Here is a 17,866-nt window from a genome sequence, read left to right on the forward strand (position 1 = left end):
GAAAATGGTGTACTAAGGGCAAGAGCAGGTATAACGTCAGGGAGAGTGTGCGGGGTGTTACACCCTCCTAATAAAAGTATTTTGCGCTAAGTAGTTGGGTATAAGTGGTTTCATTCTGGTATGATGAGGTGTCTGTCGGATTTCACCAGGGATTTTTACAAACACTGAATAAAAACACAGACACACTCCATGGAAGCGGAAAAAATGGAGGTTATTTCGCAAAATAGTGTGTTTTCTCTTACTTAGTACCACTACCAACCCGCAATACTCTCCCTTTCCAGTGCCCCATGCTTGGCATGCAATGTTTTTAACATTAAGGGGTGTATTTACTACGATTTTGTGCCTTGTTTGCATCACAAAAGTGATGCAGATCGACACAAAATATATTTTTTCCCAATTTACTTTCCAGCACAAAATTAGTTTTGCTCTGGAAATTCACTTGAAAATAATGCAAAGCAGGGCATACAGCTGCTTTGTATTACTTAAGGAAAAGTGGTCGTTCCATTGGTGGTGCATGGGCTTTCCCATGCAACCACCCATGGTTTATGACTCAAAACCCTGTTTACTAAAAAAAAAAAAAAGTAGACAGAGTTTTGGGGCAGTTTAAAGGTGTAAGACGTTTTATAGCACCAGCATTTCCATTGACACATTTAATTTTTATAGGTTTCCAAGCTACGTTAGTAGAGCATCAGCTAGAATTTAAATCAGAGACTTGCTGCAAGCGAATTACATTCTTAGGAAGTTAGTCAGGTGCTTTCCTTTTTGAACCCTTGAAGAAGCTGTGGTGTAACAAACTCGTTGCTTATGTAATGTAACAATAACACTGGCCATTTGAATTAATGTTGTTTCTTTCTATGTTCAGCTTATCCAGTTGTCACTGCTGTGTTTTCACTAAGTAACAAAGATGATGAAAAAATACATTCAAAGGAGCCCTTGGGCAGATCTTCAGGTGAGTGGATAGCACGGGCTAGAGGGTGAGAGAGGAGGGCAAGAAAACTGTATTAGCGATCCTGATATGGCGTTCATTACTATTCAGGACTTCTGTTTGTCCTTCATGATGTAAAGAAAGTCACAACTCGATTCAAAAATCTAAACAAGGTTTCTTTTAATTTATAATAAAATCATAAAAGCTTAGATACACAACAGAACATGTAAGAAGTTAAAAACATATACATAATGAATGCAAATGGAGCTGCAATTTAAAAGTCATGGCCATGTGACAAGGTCAGGTGTGCAAGTGTTCCCTCTGGTAAATCATAGACCTTAAATAAGTAGACATAATACAACAAATCAGGGGTGTGGACAGTGACTGTAAAAACAAATATGCAGGGCGAGATTGTGCAAATTTATATCCATGTAGGCAAGGTAATATAATACGCTTCCTCGGAGCTGTGTAAAATGTGTAAAATAGAACGATGTGGATAGTACTTTGGTATGACACGTTGTAACAAGGGCATTTGGCAAGCGCCACAGGCCAATCATTGACAGTGGGGAAAGTTGTCAGACGGTAAAATAAATCCAGCCCAAATCTTGTTAAGAGAAATCTGTGTCTAGTGTTCTGCACAAAAGTAAGATATGGCTGTATATAATAGATTACCAACATAATTTGGTTGTTGAGGATCCTGGGTTTTATAAGTTCAGTGCTCAACCTAAGGTCATCAAACAGGGAAAACAAGCCTGGTTCAAAGCTGTTCTGCTAGTTAACTTCAAAGTGTCAGGAGAATTAAAATACTCTGTGTGGCCCAAATCAGTGCAAAGATTTCTAATAAAACTCAGCTAAGGGATTTATAAGAAGGAGGATAATTTTAAAACTCTCCCAATTAAAAGTGGTGGCATCTGAATTCCAAATTTTATGCCAAAGAAGAATTGGCAGTGATCTGGCACCATCAGTTAAAAAAGAGACTCCCAGTTCTGAATGGCAGAGTACCGAGGAACAACTCTGAGGCACTGACAGGAGGTTCCTGAGGAAGGGATTTTCTACGATTTGAAGAGGTTGACAACTGCTGTATCCCCAGATGCCAGCCCCATATAAGGCAGTTGACAAACATTTGGCCTTGTAAATGGTTAGCAGCTCCTTAGGTGGCTTCTTGCCTAGTTTAGTTAGAAAATTGGAAAGTTTTATTATGGCTTTCAAAACATTTTATTTACGGGTTTTAAACACCTGTTTCCAAGAACCGTGTTGGTCAAACAAAATGCCCAAAGATGGAAAAGATAAAGCAAAATTAACCTTGGTGTCCCCAATCATAAAATCAAAGCATTTCTGCTGCTTCCTCTCACATTTCATTCTAAAAGTTTTGCCTAATTTAACTAGGAACCCTAAATTTTGCATGTAATCGACAAAGCAGAAGAGTAGCACCTGCAAAGCGAAAGGTGTACGGACCATTAAAACTGCATTGTCCGCACATAAAAGGGCCTGGACCTGATGATGGCCGATTTGGGGGCGATCTGTACATTTATCTGTTAGAATTTTGCCTAGATTGTTAATGTACAATGTGAGCAGAAAGAAGGCGAGAATGCACCCCTGTCTGATGCCCTTGCCTACACTAAAAGAGTTAGAACATCCTCCCCTACAGCCATATCAGGCCCTGGCCCTACTCCGAGAGCACAACTCCCTCAGGAACTGAATGATGGAAGGGTCTGCACCCAACTCTTTCATGATAATCCACAGTTTGTCATGCACAACTCAGTCAAATGGGTTGGAGAAATCAATGAAAGCTAAAAATCATGCTGCCCCGTTTGAAGCGTGTATACTTTCCAACTAAAAGATTAAGATTAAGTCCCTGTTCCATTGTCCAAAGCCCACTACAGCAACCATATTGTAAATCAGATAAAATCTTGTTGCTTGCAGCCCAGTCCTCTAGTCTATCTGACGCAACCTACTACTTTCACCAAGTAATCAAGAAGTGAAATTGAGCAATAGCAAGCCGTGAGAATCTGTCTCCCTTCTTAAAAATTGGGACAATAAGCGACTCGGACCATGTGCTCAGATTGCCAATGGGACTGGACGCTCCCAACACTTGAGTCAATAAGGGGCCCCAGAGAGGGACATTGCTGTTGGAAAGATCAAGGGGAATGCCATCAGGGCCTGGTGCTTTCCTGCCTTTAAGGGCTCTATTCACCTCCTCCAAGGAAAATGTAAGACCAGTGGTGCTGCTAGGAAGCTCTACAGTTGCAGAAGGCTCAGCATGTGATGCTTTCTTAACATGCCTCTTATCGGTATTAGTATACATTTTACTAACATGAGTCACCCACTCAGCTTCCTTAATAGCAACCTCCAATCTGGGTGCAGACTCTTCTCACAGTTAAGGGCTATTAATCTTCTGCGAAAAGCTGTGCCATCATTATTAAAGTTTGCATTGAGTAAGGCAACCCATGCGTCATCCTTTAGGGCTTTTCTTTCTTCCCTTTAAGGCAAGTCTATATTCAAGTCTCTTATCCTGCACCTTGTATGCACACCTAGTGGTTCCATTAAATATTTGTGAGCCTTAATACAGGTTGAGTCAAACCACCCTTGTCGGTTCCATTTAGAGCGTTGTCCGTTTATAATTAGACCATCCTTAATCCCCTTTGTAATTTCAAGAAACGCCTTGATGAAATCATTGGCGCTAGCTGTATCATCTAGGCATATATAAAAAGCTGTTCTATGTGTGGAAACCAGCCTTTCCGTAAAAAAACTTTGAAATTAATGCTGGACCAATGAAGAGTGAGGCTGTTGCGAATAGCAATATCTATGTTTTCAGCAATGCATAATTCAACAGGTTTGGATAACGTAGTCAAGTGATTACTCTTAAGAACTATGCTTTATGGGTAATGGTCACTCAAAGAAATACTGTGTGTAGTGAAATTAGATATCAATGAAGAATATGTATGTGTAGATGGTATGTAATCAGTAACAATATTTTCCCCTCTACCATTAAAAGCACACTTGAAACCAACAATAGGGGCACAAATGTAATTGAAAAAAACAAGGCCATGTTTAAATAACATTTCATTTAGTTTATCACCATAGTCACTGTGAGTGAAGTAGGTAAGGACACAGGGGGTCATTCTTACCCTGGCGGTAAAATCCGCCAGGGCCAACGACCGCGGGAGCACCGCCAACAGGCTGGCGGTGCTCCCATGGGCATTCTGACCGCAGCGGTACAGCCGCGGTCAGAAACGGAAAACCGGCGGTGTACCGCCGGTTTCCCGCTGCCCTGGGGAATCCTCCATGGCGGCGCAGCTTGCTGCGCCGCCATGGGGATTCCGACCCCCATCCATGCAGACACTGAAAATTGCGATGGGTGCAACTGCACCCGTCGCACCCCTTCCACTCCGCCGGCTCCATTCGGAGCTGGCATCTTCATGAAAGGGTGTTTCCCGCTGGGCGGGCGACCTTCTGGCGGTCGCCCGCCCGCCCAGCGGGAAACCCAGAATACCTGCGGCGGTCTTTTGACCGCGCAGCGGTATTCTGGAGGTTCCAGCCAGGCCGGCGGCTTCCGCCGCCGGCCGGGGTCAGAATGACCCCCACAGTCTTGAATGTCCATCAAGCTGCATACCTTATTCGAGGTCAATAACCTCAAATAAGTTATTTGATGTATGTAAAAATCAGCACCCCAAAGCATAAGGATATCCTTTGTTTTACCATAACAGGGGGTCTCTGTATCATGGTCAAGCCGACTAAGAACAGTACTAAGTTCACTTGATGAGGCATTTTTATAAAGATTAGCTATCACAACATTCAGAAGGGGTGAAAGTTCGACACTGTTAGAAATGGGGCATCTAATTGGCAGTGGTTTGCACACTGTCGAAGTAGGGACCCTCACTCTAATCAGGCAAAAGGAGTTATACAGCTAAGAAAACCCGTGCTCACCCCCCTTAGTAGCTTGGCACAAGCAGTCCAGCTTATCTCAGGGAAAATGTGTAAAGTATTTGTACACACAATGACAACACTACCAAAAGGCTCCACACTAGTTTAGAAACATAGCCAATATTTAGCTGAGTAAAACAAGACCAAAACAACTAAATTCTAACATACACAAGTCAAGATATCACTTCTAAAAGTTTAAGCAAGTTTAGTCCATAGAACTCAATGGATGCATTTGTTTTAGGGTAAAGTACATCAAAACTCAAAAGAAGAGAACAGGCGCAGGGGAGGTGAAGCACCAGAAAAGCAAGCAATGCATCAGTTCCTTACTGCCTGGGAGGTGACGCCTTGGTTCCTTACTGTCGCAAGAGGTGATGCGTCAGTTCCTTACTGTCAGGGGAGGTGCTGTCGGTTTCAGGACATGCAGCCTAGGTTCCTTATCGCGGGGAGAAGTTGATGATAAAAGTGACACCCAGGGGCAATGCGTTAAAAATCTAGTCTCACTATGTTGGTCTGCAGCGACGAAGCAGGCGCTGTGATGATTCTGCAACAGCGGTGCAGGCACTGCATCAGATCTTTACATCAATGCGGTGATTCCCAGCCCCAGCATTGAAACAGGTACTGCGTCGGGTCCTTCCAGCAATGCGTCGATTTACAGCGGTGCTGCGAGTTTTGATGCATTGATTTGCTCCTTAGGATCACCAGAACTCACATTCAAGGGCCCAGGGACTGGATGTTTCCCCACTTGGCAAGTCAGGACTCTCAGCAAGAAAGCCCAGGTGCTGGCAGGTGAAGTATTTGGTGGCCCTGAGACTTCTTAACAGGGTGCAAGCTCAACTTAAGCTCTTGGAGAATCTTGGAAGCAGGATGTAGAAAGCAAAATCCAGTACTTTCACTCCCAGAACAGAAGCAGCAAGCAGCAGGCCGGTACACCAAAGCAACAGGCTGAATGGCAGTCCCTCCTACAGCATCCAGCTCTTCTTCCTCACAGAATGTCCTCATTTCTGTCTTTGCAGTAGGTAAGCTTCAAAGGAAATCTTTGTAGCGCACAAGACCCTACCTTTCCCTGCCCTCGCCCCAGCACACTCCAGGGGGTTGGAGACTGCTTTGTGTAAGGACAGTCACAGCCCCTTTCAGGTGCAAATGTCAGCTCCTCCCACCACTCTAGCTCAAGAAGACCCATCAGTCTGGTGATGGGCCATCAGGATATGCAGGGCACACCTCAGCTCCCTTTGTGTGACTGTCTAGAATGAATGCACAAACAGCCCAACTGTCATCCTGACACAGACATGTATTCAGCAGACAGGCAGAGGCTCACTTTCTAGAAGTGCCATTTTCAAATTTACAATTCAAAAACCAGTTACACCAAAAGATGTATTTTTAATTGTGAGTTCAGAGACCCCAAACTCCAGATCCCTGTCTGCTCCCAATAGAAAATGACACTTCACAGATATTTCAAGGCAATCTCCAAGTTACCCTAAGGAAGAGATAGGTTTTGCAATAGTGAAAAATGATATTAGCAGTATTTCACTAGCAGGATATGTAAAACACACCAGTTCATGTCCTACCTTTTAAATACACTGCGCCCTGTCCATAGGGCGGCCTTTTGCCTACCTTAGGGGGGATTTACAGGCATTAAAAAAGAAGGTGTGGTCCTGGCAAGTGGGCGCACTTGCCAGGTCCACATGGCAGTTTAATCTGCACACACAGACAACACAATGGCAGGCCTGAGACATGTTTGCAGAACTACTCATGTGGGTGGCACAATCAGTGCTGTAGACCCACTAGTAGAATTAGATTTATAGGCCCTGGGCTCATCTGGTGCACTATACTAGGGACTTACTAGTAAATCAAATATGCCAATCATGGATAAACCAATCACCAATACAATCTAGACAGGGAACACTTACACTCTAGCACTGGTCAGCAGTGGCTGAAACCAGCAAACCAGCAAAAACGAAATTCAGAACAGGATCAAAAATAGGGGGACAGAAGTGAAAAGACAGGGGAAACAATGTTAAGGGCTGGCAAGTCTAACAGACACTGATTAATTAACAGAACTGAGAGGTTGACATACTGGATACCTTATAAGAATTGTAGTTGTAAACATCTAGCTTGCCCTTAGCTCTTCCAGATTACTTTGGTTCCATTTATATGTGAAAGGTTCTATGACCATTAATCTGTATGGATTCCACGAACCAAATCTTCTGTAAGCATAGGATCTGAAATGTAACTACTAAATCCCCCTATTTTGTCATGCCAACCTCCCCCCGTAAACCTGACTCATTCCAAAATAAAAATATTGCAGAAAGCTAATTGAATGCTGTGCTCTGAGCATAAAGTAAGAGATGTGAATTTAGCCAAGTTGTTTACAGGCGTAGGAAGAGGGGAGCTGGGCCTATCAAGGGACTCTTCTTGTATAAATACGGGGAGGAGAAATCTCTCCGGATGTAATGGGACCATCGGTACTAGATGAGTTGGCCGGGGATGGTTGTACGCCAAGTCAATCAACACCTTTTAACATGACCAATCCATAAATCGGTTGTAAGTTGAAAAAGAAAAATATGATGAGAAGGTATGGCCGAGTGATATAGACGATCTGGTTGGGTTTTTATGACCACTGGTAAGGAATAGTGGTTGATACAAAAAGCTGAGTGGAAGGATTGATATAAGGTGTGGCGAGACAGTGGGAGTTCTGGTTCTGAACAGAATAGTGTGCACTAAGCTAGGTGATTTGAAGAACAGAACTACACAGTCACCTGGTAACCTTTTTATGCCCTTACCAAACCATTTACCTTTCTTATCATACTAAAATTGTCAAAAAGTGCCCCTGCTAGACCCGTTTTCTTGCCCAACCAATTCAACGATTTATTTCTCAGTGAATCCCATGTTTCTTTATTGGCTCCTAGTAATACAGGTACATTTGCCAGGATTACATCATAGGGTGTCGCTTTACGGGGAAGATCTATCCACCTTGCCTTGTGCTAACCGGCTACAGTGAACTGTTTTCGGGTTGGTTAGGGGGTGGAAGTGTATGGCCAGGTGGAGGAAGAAGGTTGTTAATTGAAGACAGTGTGGGTGGTGTAACCCCACATCCTGTGTTATGTTGTTCAGACAAGCTATTAAAACCACCATTGTTTAACTGGAGTATGGAGCAGGCGTCCACAACTTGGGAGGGAGCTGGTAGAACACTAGTGGAGGCCTCTCCAGTAATGGGCATGGGATGAGTAGTAGCTTGATCGTTATTCGATTTAAGTAATTCTGTACACCTGGAAGCGATGCTTCCCACATGTGTCTATCTGAAAACAATAGAGTCCAATGAAATTTTAACCATGAGAATGAGGAAACAAACATTTTAAGACTCCTCATGGCATCCTTGAGGTTGTTGCTCTAGGCTTAAAACTGTATAAACTGGGAGGTAGCTTACGCTTAATTGGTGCTGTAGCCACAACCTGTTGGTTACTTTCAGCTCTGTGACAACAAGACCCAGGTGTCCTCATTCTTTTTGTGGTTGGTTGGGGTCTAGAATCGGGTGGTTAGCTGCAAACTGACGTGGACTGCGCACCTCCACATGACCCATGGATTGTAGCTGTCCGGGTTTTTTTAGCGGGGGCATCATGCGTGAAATCATGAATGAGCGAGTCTGTCAGACCATTTACGCATGTAGACAGTCTCTTTTGAATACCATCAGACCTTAAAAACAGCTACTCACAGGATTTTTTTCAGCCCAAGGTGTTCAGTTACCTCAGTCATGGAACCCGTAGGATGGGCACAAGATGGGCCCGATTTTTGTCCGGGCACATGCCCAGACATGTCCCGCGTGCATCCTGCACCGCAGGGATGAAATAGGCTCTTTCTAGTGCGGGAGGAGCGAGGCGTCCCTGGTTGTTGGCCCCTCCTCCACAGGACTTGAAGAGATTGTGGGACAACAAGTTCCTCGGTAAAGTTCAGCAGTTCGAAGCACACAACAGGCGTTCCAACTCATTTTCTTAATAACCATTCACTGCAAATCGCAGGGTAATTATGTAATTTTCTGGTACTGAAAAAATGAACGCTTGTATCAAACTCTGAGATTCTTGATGCACACAATGTCTCTGGCGTGTTTTGTTCTCTGGTGCAGAGGTGGGAATAGCTCTTCAGACATTTTACAACATACGGCCACAACATCTGCGCTGTTTTATTTAGGTATGAGCGCAAACATTGAAGTTTATCAGACCTTGTATGTTTCTGGGGCAACACAGATAGATGCCCTCCCATTCTCAGTACCCATTGCGCTCCTCTGCCACTTCTACAAAAGCTGGGCAAAGGTGGTTGGAGAAACTCTTCATTGTGTCTGTGCTCGCTGCAGTGTTGTAGGTATATTCACATGTTGTTGGTAACAATTCAGTCAGTGGCTCTTGTCAACAGTGTGTCTTTCTCAGGTGTGGGCCAGTAAAGCTTGTAGTGTTTTACTTGCATTGAACCTATAGGGCTGTAATGTGTGTGCATGCTGGGGGGTCTCCAAGAGCCGATCTAGTGTCGCTCACTGATAGTGGCGCAGAGAAGATCAGGAGTGCACAGGAATAAAATGTAGCCACAGAGATGCTACAGGCAGCAAGGATACCAGCAGATAGATTAGCACGTATTTCCTAGTGGCATGCAACGATTATTTGCCTGCAGAGAGTGATTGTGTTGTTTGATTGGCTGTGAATTTGAATATGTAGGGCAGGGAGTGCAAAAATGCAGGATTCATAAACATCCAAGGGTAGAGGATTAGAATAAACCTGATGTGAAGAGCTGATTAGATCTCCCAAAAGAACCAGAAAAAGTTCTCGTGATGGACGAGTTGGTGTGCCATGCCAATGAGCATGGAGTCCTCAAGAGGCAAGCGCACTATAGAATATTTATAGTTTGATCCTCCAGAGGAGGCAGTCGGGAACTAGTGAATGAAATTCAAGGACCTGTGTGCACAGGGTGGACGACTGTAGCAGAGCTCAAATTGTCTATGTAAGTACAGCAATGACACTAATCAGGGCATGCTGACTAGTAACAGGAGGGGAATGGAGATCTTTCCATGGGTTGTAGAGCTGTAGATACTCCTCAGTTTCTTACAGATAATAATGGAATGCCAGTTATAGCTTGAGAATGAACCCTTAAATCTAGAACAGTCGGAGCAGGTTTACTTCAAAAGGTCCATTCAGGGCGATGAAGTACATCGAAAATGGCTATGCAATGTTATCTCTTACTGGCTAGCCACTTTGGCATTTCAGTCATTGTGCTTTCATTTTCTTCGACATACAGCTGATCCAGCTATCAATTCAGTACCTTCACGAAGACTTAACAGTAAAGAGCGAACACATGTTAACCAAAAGCCATGGGTGAGACCTCCCGGTAAGTGAAAAACACAAGTTATTAAGGAATTTATGAAGATCCTTTTTTTATTTCACTGTCCTAGAGCTAACAAAACCCTAGGTTTTGAAACACGTAACAACAAAACCATTCCATGAACAGCATGCACATTAAAGTTAATAGAACAGTGAAATTGATCTAGCACACTTATACATATAGACACCTCATAACCAAACCACACCAAACACAATCAACAGAGTTATTTGATCGGGTGTTTTGACTCGACTCCATTAGGTCGTCAGACTGAATAAACTCCTTTCTTCTGGAAGAAGGGTTGAGTAACGCTTTTAGTCTTTGAGAACCAGGATGTCTGTGGCCAGAGATATTTCTTTCTCTTCAAATCACATAGAATCTTTAGATGTTTGGCTGAGCGTTGAATGTCACTGGCTTGAAAGTCAGAGGACAACCGTGAACAGTCTAATGTAAAACCAAACAATTTCACTAAACCAAACTCTACTGGCAAAAACTAGATGTTTTAAACAAATGTATACAACAAAATTACAGTGATTCCCAGAGAAGAAAAATACCTCCTCCTGCAGGACAGTGTTGAACATTAAATAAAACACGGGTAAGACAACCGAGCCCGTGGGTACTTCTTGACTAGAGAGCCAAGACTGATGTGACATCTCCACTGGGAAGTACATGGATTTGTCCATGATAAATGTCACCAAAGGCTACAGAGAAGCCTAAAACAGCCTATAAGCTAGCACCTTTATCATCTAACGTGTAGTGCCACTTGTGACATGTCTGCCTCTGTGCAGCAACCGCTAAAAAGCTGGATAAACGTGATTGCAGCGTTTGGTTCTTCTACACTACACTAGGCAAATATTTGGGGTGCAGCACAACACTGAGGATGCTTGCCAAAACTGTGCGAAGCAGATTGACAACTGTAACAAACGCGGCGTCTCTTTCTTCTTCCTCGTTAACAAGACATTTACAAAGACCTGTTCTTAAACTGAAAGGGTCATCATTTGTAGTTATTTATTTATTTCAGGCCATTTATAACCTCCATCAAAAGCTTTGTGGCTACTCCGCTTTACCAGGGGGTTCTAAATCACCACCACAGTTATTTGTGGTAAATTTAAAAACTTCTTTTATCATATTTGGTTTATGAGATATCAGAGGACAGTGAGGTTTACATAAGTTCATGAAGTATTGATTTGCGATGGACTGCGGTGCTGCCAGCTCCTTGTCCAGACGGAATATGGAATGTCATGTAGGGACCCACTCGGCGGCAGTGATTGGTGGGCATGGGGGCAGGCCACCCTCCGAAAAGAAAACCGATGGGAGACACTTACATTTGTGACACATGTTTATAAATTCAGTTTTCAGTGACTGCTTACAAAATTGTCATCTGCTGGTACAGTTGTGAGAAACATCAACTTTCCTGCTATATTTGGTTTAAAGCTTACTAATGTTAACGGTCTATTTATGTGATTTCTATTCATCACGAGATGTGAGAGATCTTTCTGATACTCATCCTCCACCTTCACCTACTCCTGGGAACTTTGTATTAAAGCTGGCATTATCATGGGCAATTAATTACCTTAGATGTTGCCAGTGGGGAGGATCTAACTGCACGCTGTGCAGGGATTTTACAAAGCGTTTAGGTGGTAAGGTGTTTTAATTTTTTTTTATAGATATTAGACTTACTTTTAAGAAACGTAAATGAAACGTGTCACACTGAACCTGATAATCGGAACCCTTTAATTCCATTATAGTTATTTTGCAGATGTTTACATTTTTATATCTTCCATTTTCAAAAATGTAAAGCAGTTTACGTGTCATTCTTTCAGATCTCTGTTTCTCTTGACAGATGTTAGTTTACGCAAAAGCGACGAGGCAGTGGTGAATGTGATGGCTTACCCTGGTGGAGAGGGAGGACAGGGTGATATTGACCCCGGCCCTGGTAAGTTTCATGTCTCTTGAGCTGCTGCTGTTTGGATTGCCAAGCTTTGTCGAGAAGCAATCATTTCTCACCAGTTCGTTAATTTGTCTTTGCAGACTATACTACAGTAATACTATATTAATGGGGGACTACCTTTTCAGGATTTTCAGATTTTTTAAAATTTTACTGTAGAAAGTGGGAATGGGGCATCTTGAAGCCAAACTGACCTATAGACTTGGGTCTCACATACGGTTGCCTTCTATAGAATCAATGCTGCAGTTGTGTATTACCTCACATTTTGTGAAGAATGTCAGATAATGATTTTTTAAATGAAAATACAGATTAGTGTTAGAGGTTTGAAATTTATTTTGATGCTGTAGCCCAAAAAAAGGCACTTGGCTCATCACTGTTCCCTTCTTTTTAAGAGGAGTGCTCAACATGAGTTCTCTTAAGAGACATAGGATGAGACAGTTAGAAATCTACACAAGACACCTACACTGGAGTCCCATATCTGTTGATTAGCAAATATGTTCTTGTTCACTGACTGTTCTACTAAAAACTCATTTATTTTCTGAGGTACAGGTGTATATTTCTGTTTTCTTCTAAATATGATTTATGTTTACTTTGAGTGGTGTGCCATTTAAAATAAGTCTTATGGAGGAGGGCACCAAGATCGGAACCAGCCCCCCCCCCCCCCCCCCCCCCCAAATGAGTATGCGAGGACAGGTTAACATATTTAGGAATCTGACTTTGTGCAGAAATACAACGAATAGTGCTTGCTAATAACAGTAACTGACTTTGACAGAAATGGTTTGTATACTTTTGGCAAGTAGGATGTTATCCAAAAGGGATTCATTTGCATACTCTCATTCCAACGAGGCACCCTTAGGATTTTCCAGAAGAGGGAAACCGTTTCCCATACTTTTCATCTTGGGCTAACTCTTATAGTTGAAGATTACTTCTTGCAGTAACACCATACGCCATAAAACTTGATTTCCTACATCTGTGTTTTACATCTGTCCAGGTAGAACAAAAACACTTCTAGAATTGGCATTGCTCAAATACTGCTCATTTAAATACAAACAAGCATTTCCAATGCAATGGGTCTTGCATTTGCTCCAGTTAAAGCTATTGGGGTTGTAAATTCCTAAGCGGACGTTTCTTGCCACATAAATTGAAAGTGAAAAGTAAAACATTAGTTGACATAAGCGAGCCAATTCAAAGCCCTGGCAGGCATGAATGCGAAGGAGAGACACAAAAAGAAAAAGAAGTTTGCTCACAGTCAAACATATTGGCAATCCTGCAGTTATCCATATAACGGGGTCAGTCTGCAAGGGGGTAACAAAACCTCCCCAAGGAGGGACAAATGTAAAGCATTTACCAATGATAACAAAGGATTTTTGAAAGGCAAGCCCATGAACAAGTGAAAGTGATGGGCGTGAGGAGGGCGTGGTTAAAAGCCCACAATACTTACAACAGGTCAAAGTGCTTGCCTGCTCAACCTAAAAACTGTGTATACAATGATGCAAGGGAGTCGTTATAACCCCAGCATCCAGTGGGTTGACAAGTTTCAGCCATATGGTCTAGAGGGTCCGTGTCTTTCTTCAGGTTCCAGGGATCCCATATTCCCTAGATTCTGAATGTCAATCATGCAGTCCATTCAAACACACATACAACCCATACTGACTAGTATAGGTTGTTAAATTGTCCTACTAAATGGAGATTCTCTTAATCAGCGTGTTGTTGATGAGGTCCCTGCGCTAAACTAGGGAGCACCCCATGGAGGAGATGGGTGTGGGTGGCCTCGTAGTCACACATTCGTCAAAGATTACACCCTACGGGTACAACTTTCGTGGACATCTGGTCTCCTCCGAACAAGGAACTCAAGCCTTACCTAGTTCCGTTGCAACACAAGGCACTAAAAAGCCATGAGGAGCTAAGAGAAACTAGGACAAAGTCTGTGAACCATCAGTATCTGCAGACTTATTTATCTGCTCTTAGAGATACAAAGCAGCAATTCGTCACAAGTCCGTGCTTTACAAAACTCCGAACATAAATAAATAAATATTCCAGCTATATTTTTTAGAGGATGCATCCAGAGGGGAGTGCAGTCTCTCCAAGGACTTTTCTGCAGGACTTCAATTCTATGGTCCCGGGCATCCCATGTACCACAGGCTCCATGGACTTGCTTGTATAATCATTAATGGGATGATCACTGCTTAATTTGTTCTGGTGGTTGCAGGTGGTGGACACTGGCTTTTGGCTACAGAGAATTCTTTTTCAAACTTTGATCCAGAGCAAAAGGCAGAAAAGCAGCAAAGGGAGAAATATGGGAGTTGAAGAAGAGGGATGAAAATAATCTAGAAGTGTTAGATACAGAGACAGAAGTATAGGGTGGCAGAATAAAGAGGTATGAGGTGGAAATCAAGACTAGCAGCTTATGTATCCTTTACTCCAGCATTTGGCAGCGTGATCCTAAGAAAAACCTTGGGCCCTGGAACTCATTGCTGCAGGGGGCTTGAGGGGCCGGAGCAGAAACCTTGCTAATGCCAGGAAAAATGTGTGCCCAAAGGAAGAAAGGGCACAAAAAAGGCAATGGGAAATGGCACCCCTGCCCCACTTTTGGCCATGAGGAAGTCAAGAGGGGTAGGGGCAAGAACACAAAATGTACAAGAAAGGCCACAAATTAAGTGGCCAATGGAAGGCCGTGTTTGTATTTGAAATCACCCCTGAGGGGGTTTTGGGGGCATTTAAGCAGGTACCTATAGCCTGGACCCCGACATTCAGCGAGGCAGATGGGCAGTGAATTTCAAGAAACTGCGGCCAATGTTGTACAAACTAACTCAAGATTTATTTGTATCATTGTTTGGAGTAGGCCACGTGCAGGGGTTTACAATGTAAGCACTGGGTTCCACCAATAATTTCCTGAAAATGGCTGCCATTAAGATGGCAGGTCACCAAGGGAAGCTTCCCCCCTCCCCCACAGCAGACTTGTTTGCAGAGATGGGCTCCTTGTCCACGCCTCCGTGCTTTCAGACAAGCCTTCATTATACCACCCCTGAGCCTGGGAAGGGGGAGGCGCTTTGGAGGAGATCTATAGAGCTGGCTCATTCACTGCAGGGCCGAGAAGGAGGCCTGCAGGGGTGGGGGCAGAAAGACCCGGAGCGAGGCCACCGTCACACGCAGCCTTCCTATTAAAAATATATTTGGCACACAATGGCTATTAATGCCAACATGGCAGAGGGTGAATGGAAACCGCACCAAGACTCACAAGGCTGATGCGGCGCCTCAGGGAAGTGGGGAGAGGAACAAAAGAGAGGAGAGAGAAAATGGGTGAAAGAGGAGTACAGATGGTGAAGAGAGAGTGTGAGGGTGAGGAGAGCAGGAAAGGAAAGACTGTAAAATAATGAGGCACAGAGGAAGGAGAAAAAGAAACAAGAAACAGAGACAAAAAACAAACGCATGATACTGAACTGTTTTAATGACTGAATCTAGAAAGCTTTCGTAACTCATTCTAGAAAGCTTTCATAACTCAGTATTTGGAGGCACGTCAACTAGGTAAACAGGGAGGGATGGGAGAGTAAAAGGAACAGGAGAAGGAAAGAGAAGAAAGACATTGAGTGTATGTGAAAGAATAAAGGGAGATATGGAGGAAGTGAAAATGACAGAGGGGCTAGGAGAGAGAGGAAAGATACGGGAGAGAAAAAGGAGGACCAAAAGAAGTGGGGGATGAAGAATCTAGGATGAGATAATAAAAACGAGGGACAATGGGAGAAAGTTGGATGTATAATAAAGAGATGGGGACGAGAGAAATGGACAGACACTGGGACAAAAGGTAAGCAAGGGGAAGAGACGAGGGATAAGGAATTGTGAAAAGGTAAGAAAGAGTCACAAAGTGAGGGGCTAGAGAAAGACAAGAAAAAGAACAAAGGGATTCAGTTGTTATGGAACAAAAGACCAGGAGACATGCATAAAAGATTCAAGGGAGAGCAGAGAAGGGAGGGAAGAAATGGGAAGAGAGAGGGGTCAGAAAAGAGAAGAGAGAACAGATTGGTAGAGATGATAGGGAGCCAAGATAGACAGAGAAAACAGAATGAAATATGCCAGGTCTGGTTTCCTCTGGGAGAGAAGAATGAGGGAAGAAATGGGGATAAAAGGAGGAAAGTGAAAAAGGGGTGTGTCGAAACGGACAGAGCTGCCAACTCTGGAGCTGGGGAACCAGGTTCGAGTCTCAGCATCAGACTAAACATCGCATGATTCTGAGCAAATCACTTACTCTCCCCTTGCCTTCTGAAAAATTAATTTATCCTTGTGTAACGTAACTGGTGATCATGGTGGGGAATACCTGTGGGTCGGGTTCATGCAAATTATAAAACTGCAAAAACAAACAAGTTAATTGTCATCTTTTGACAACAGCACCCATGAACAAAAACAAAAAAAGAACATGAGTGGAAACTGAGAAAAGACGACAGCAAAATAAACTAAAGTTAGCTTTAAAAAATAAAACTTTGCAATTTTGTTTGTGCTGCTGGGCACGTTTTTGCCAGTTACAAGCCTTCTGTTTGCAGGGACCTAGAAGTTTGAACAAAATAGTACCTCGATCACGTCGAGAGCAAGCAGCCGGGCACTAATGAAGCTGAAATCAATTAGTTCTTGATCCCTGCTCTAAACAGAGAAACAGAAATGATGCTAGACATATCTTGACGAATAATGAGGCTGTAGAGAAGAGTGCCACGAAATCCAACAAATGGTGAGCAACAGGCAAGCTCCAAGCCCTTCACTGAACACATCAGTGTCTTGCATGCCAGACCCATGCGCTAGCGCATAAACTCACAGGCTCGACCCTAAAAAGGGGATTTAGCACTTGGGGCTCAAACAGCAAACAGATAACAGAGCATGGGGCCTAATGCCCTGCTGTCCCTAGGAGCAAATTAGGAAACAGGCTTTTCTGTTTCTGTAGGTGAGTCGACTCCACTTTCGGGGACCCAGGTGACACAAGCCTAGTGCTAAATGCCATTGACATGTGTAGCGTCAAACTTCAGAAAATATATGTATAAGAAGGTTAGAACGTGATTAAAATAGGTCACATACCCTCCGCATTCCATGCAAAGCAAAATCAGCTAGTCATGGAATGTAGTGTGACATGATCTTATGTGGAATTAGCCAAAAGAAAAAAAAAGCTCAAAGAGCACATTGACGTTGTGTCTTATTTCTTTATAGCTGCATGGCTGATGACCCAACTAACATGGCCCATTGTAAATACATGCCGTTTGCACTACATACCGCTGCAGATTTTCACAGGATTTCGTGGTGCATGGTACTTAATACACCTATGTCTGTGCCTCCGCTTGTCCTTTGGAGAAGGACAGCCCACATTTCAGTCATACCCTAAAATTAGGCTCTCAGGTATTTCTGAACGTATATGTAAGTCAGTCCTAGGCCTTTAGGAGGCATTTAGTTTAAGACAGTCTACCAGGTGGCACTGTTGCTTGTTTTTTAGCAGAGCGAATCCACAGGGTAATAGGAACTTTCCTTACCTGTGGCAAAAAAAATAAAAAAATGAGCATCTGCAAAATATGACCTCTACCACAGAGCTTTTATTTAAAAGAAAATATAGGGACAGTGTTGTCTGATATAAGCACTTGGGAGGGCTATAAGTCTGTCCTTAGAGGATGTCTGACACCCTACATCACAGGAAAGAAGTGGGAATGAAAAAGAGAGGTAGCTGACCTTGAATTGAAAGT

At 43.2% G+C, this 17,866-nt stretch overlaps 1 protein-coding gene across 2 annotated transcripts in view; it reads left to right on the forward strand.

The window, feature by feature from the left end:
- Window positions 1-17,866, forward strand: part of LOC138304340 (zinc finger protein 468-like) — a 127,309-nt gene that overhangs the window by 44,210 nt on the left and 65,233 nt on the right. For both annotated transcript variants that reach the window (XM_069244309.1, XM_069244308.1), the window contains exons 6-8: window positions 863-949; window positions 10,127-10,216; window positions 12,051-12,143. In XM_069244309.1, coding sequence (XP_069100410.1) covers window positions 863-949; window positions 10,127-10,216; window positions 12,051-12,143 — 270 coding nt within the window. The remainder of the gene's footprint in view (window positions 1-862; window positions 950-10,126; window positions 10,217-12,050; window positions 12,144-17,866) is intronic.

This window comes from Pleurodeles waltl, chromosome 7 (assembly GCF_031143425.1).
Source record: "Pleurodeles waltl isolate 20211129_DDA chromosome 7, aPleWal1.hap1.20221129, whole genome shotgun sequence".
Classification (NCBI taxonomy): domain Eukaryota; kingdom Metazoa; phylum Chordata; class Amphibia; order Caudata; family Salamandridae; genus Pleurodeles; species Pleurodeles waltl.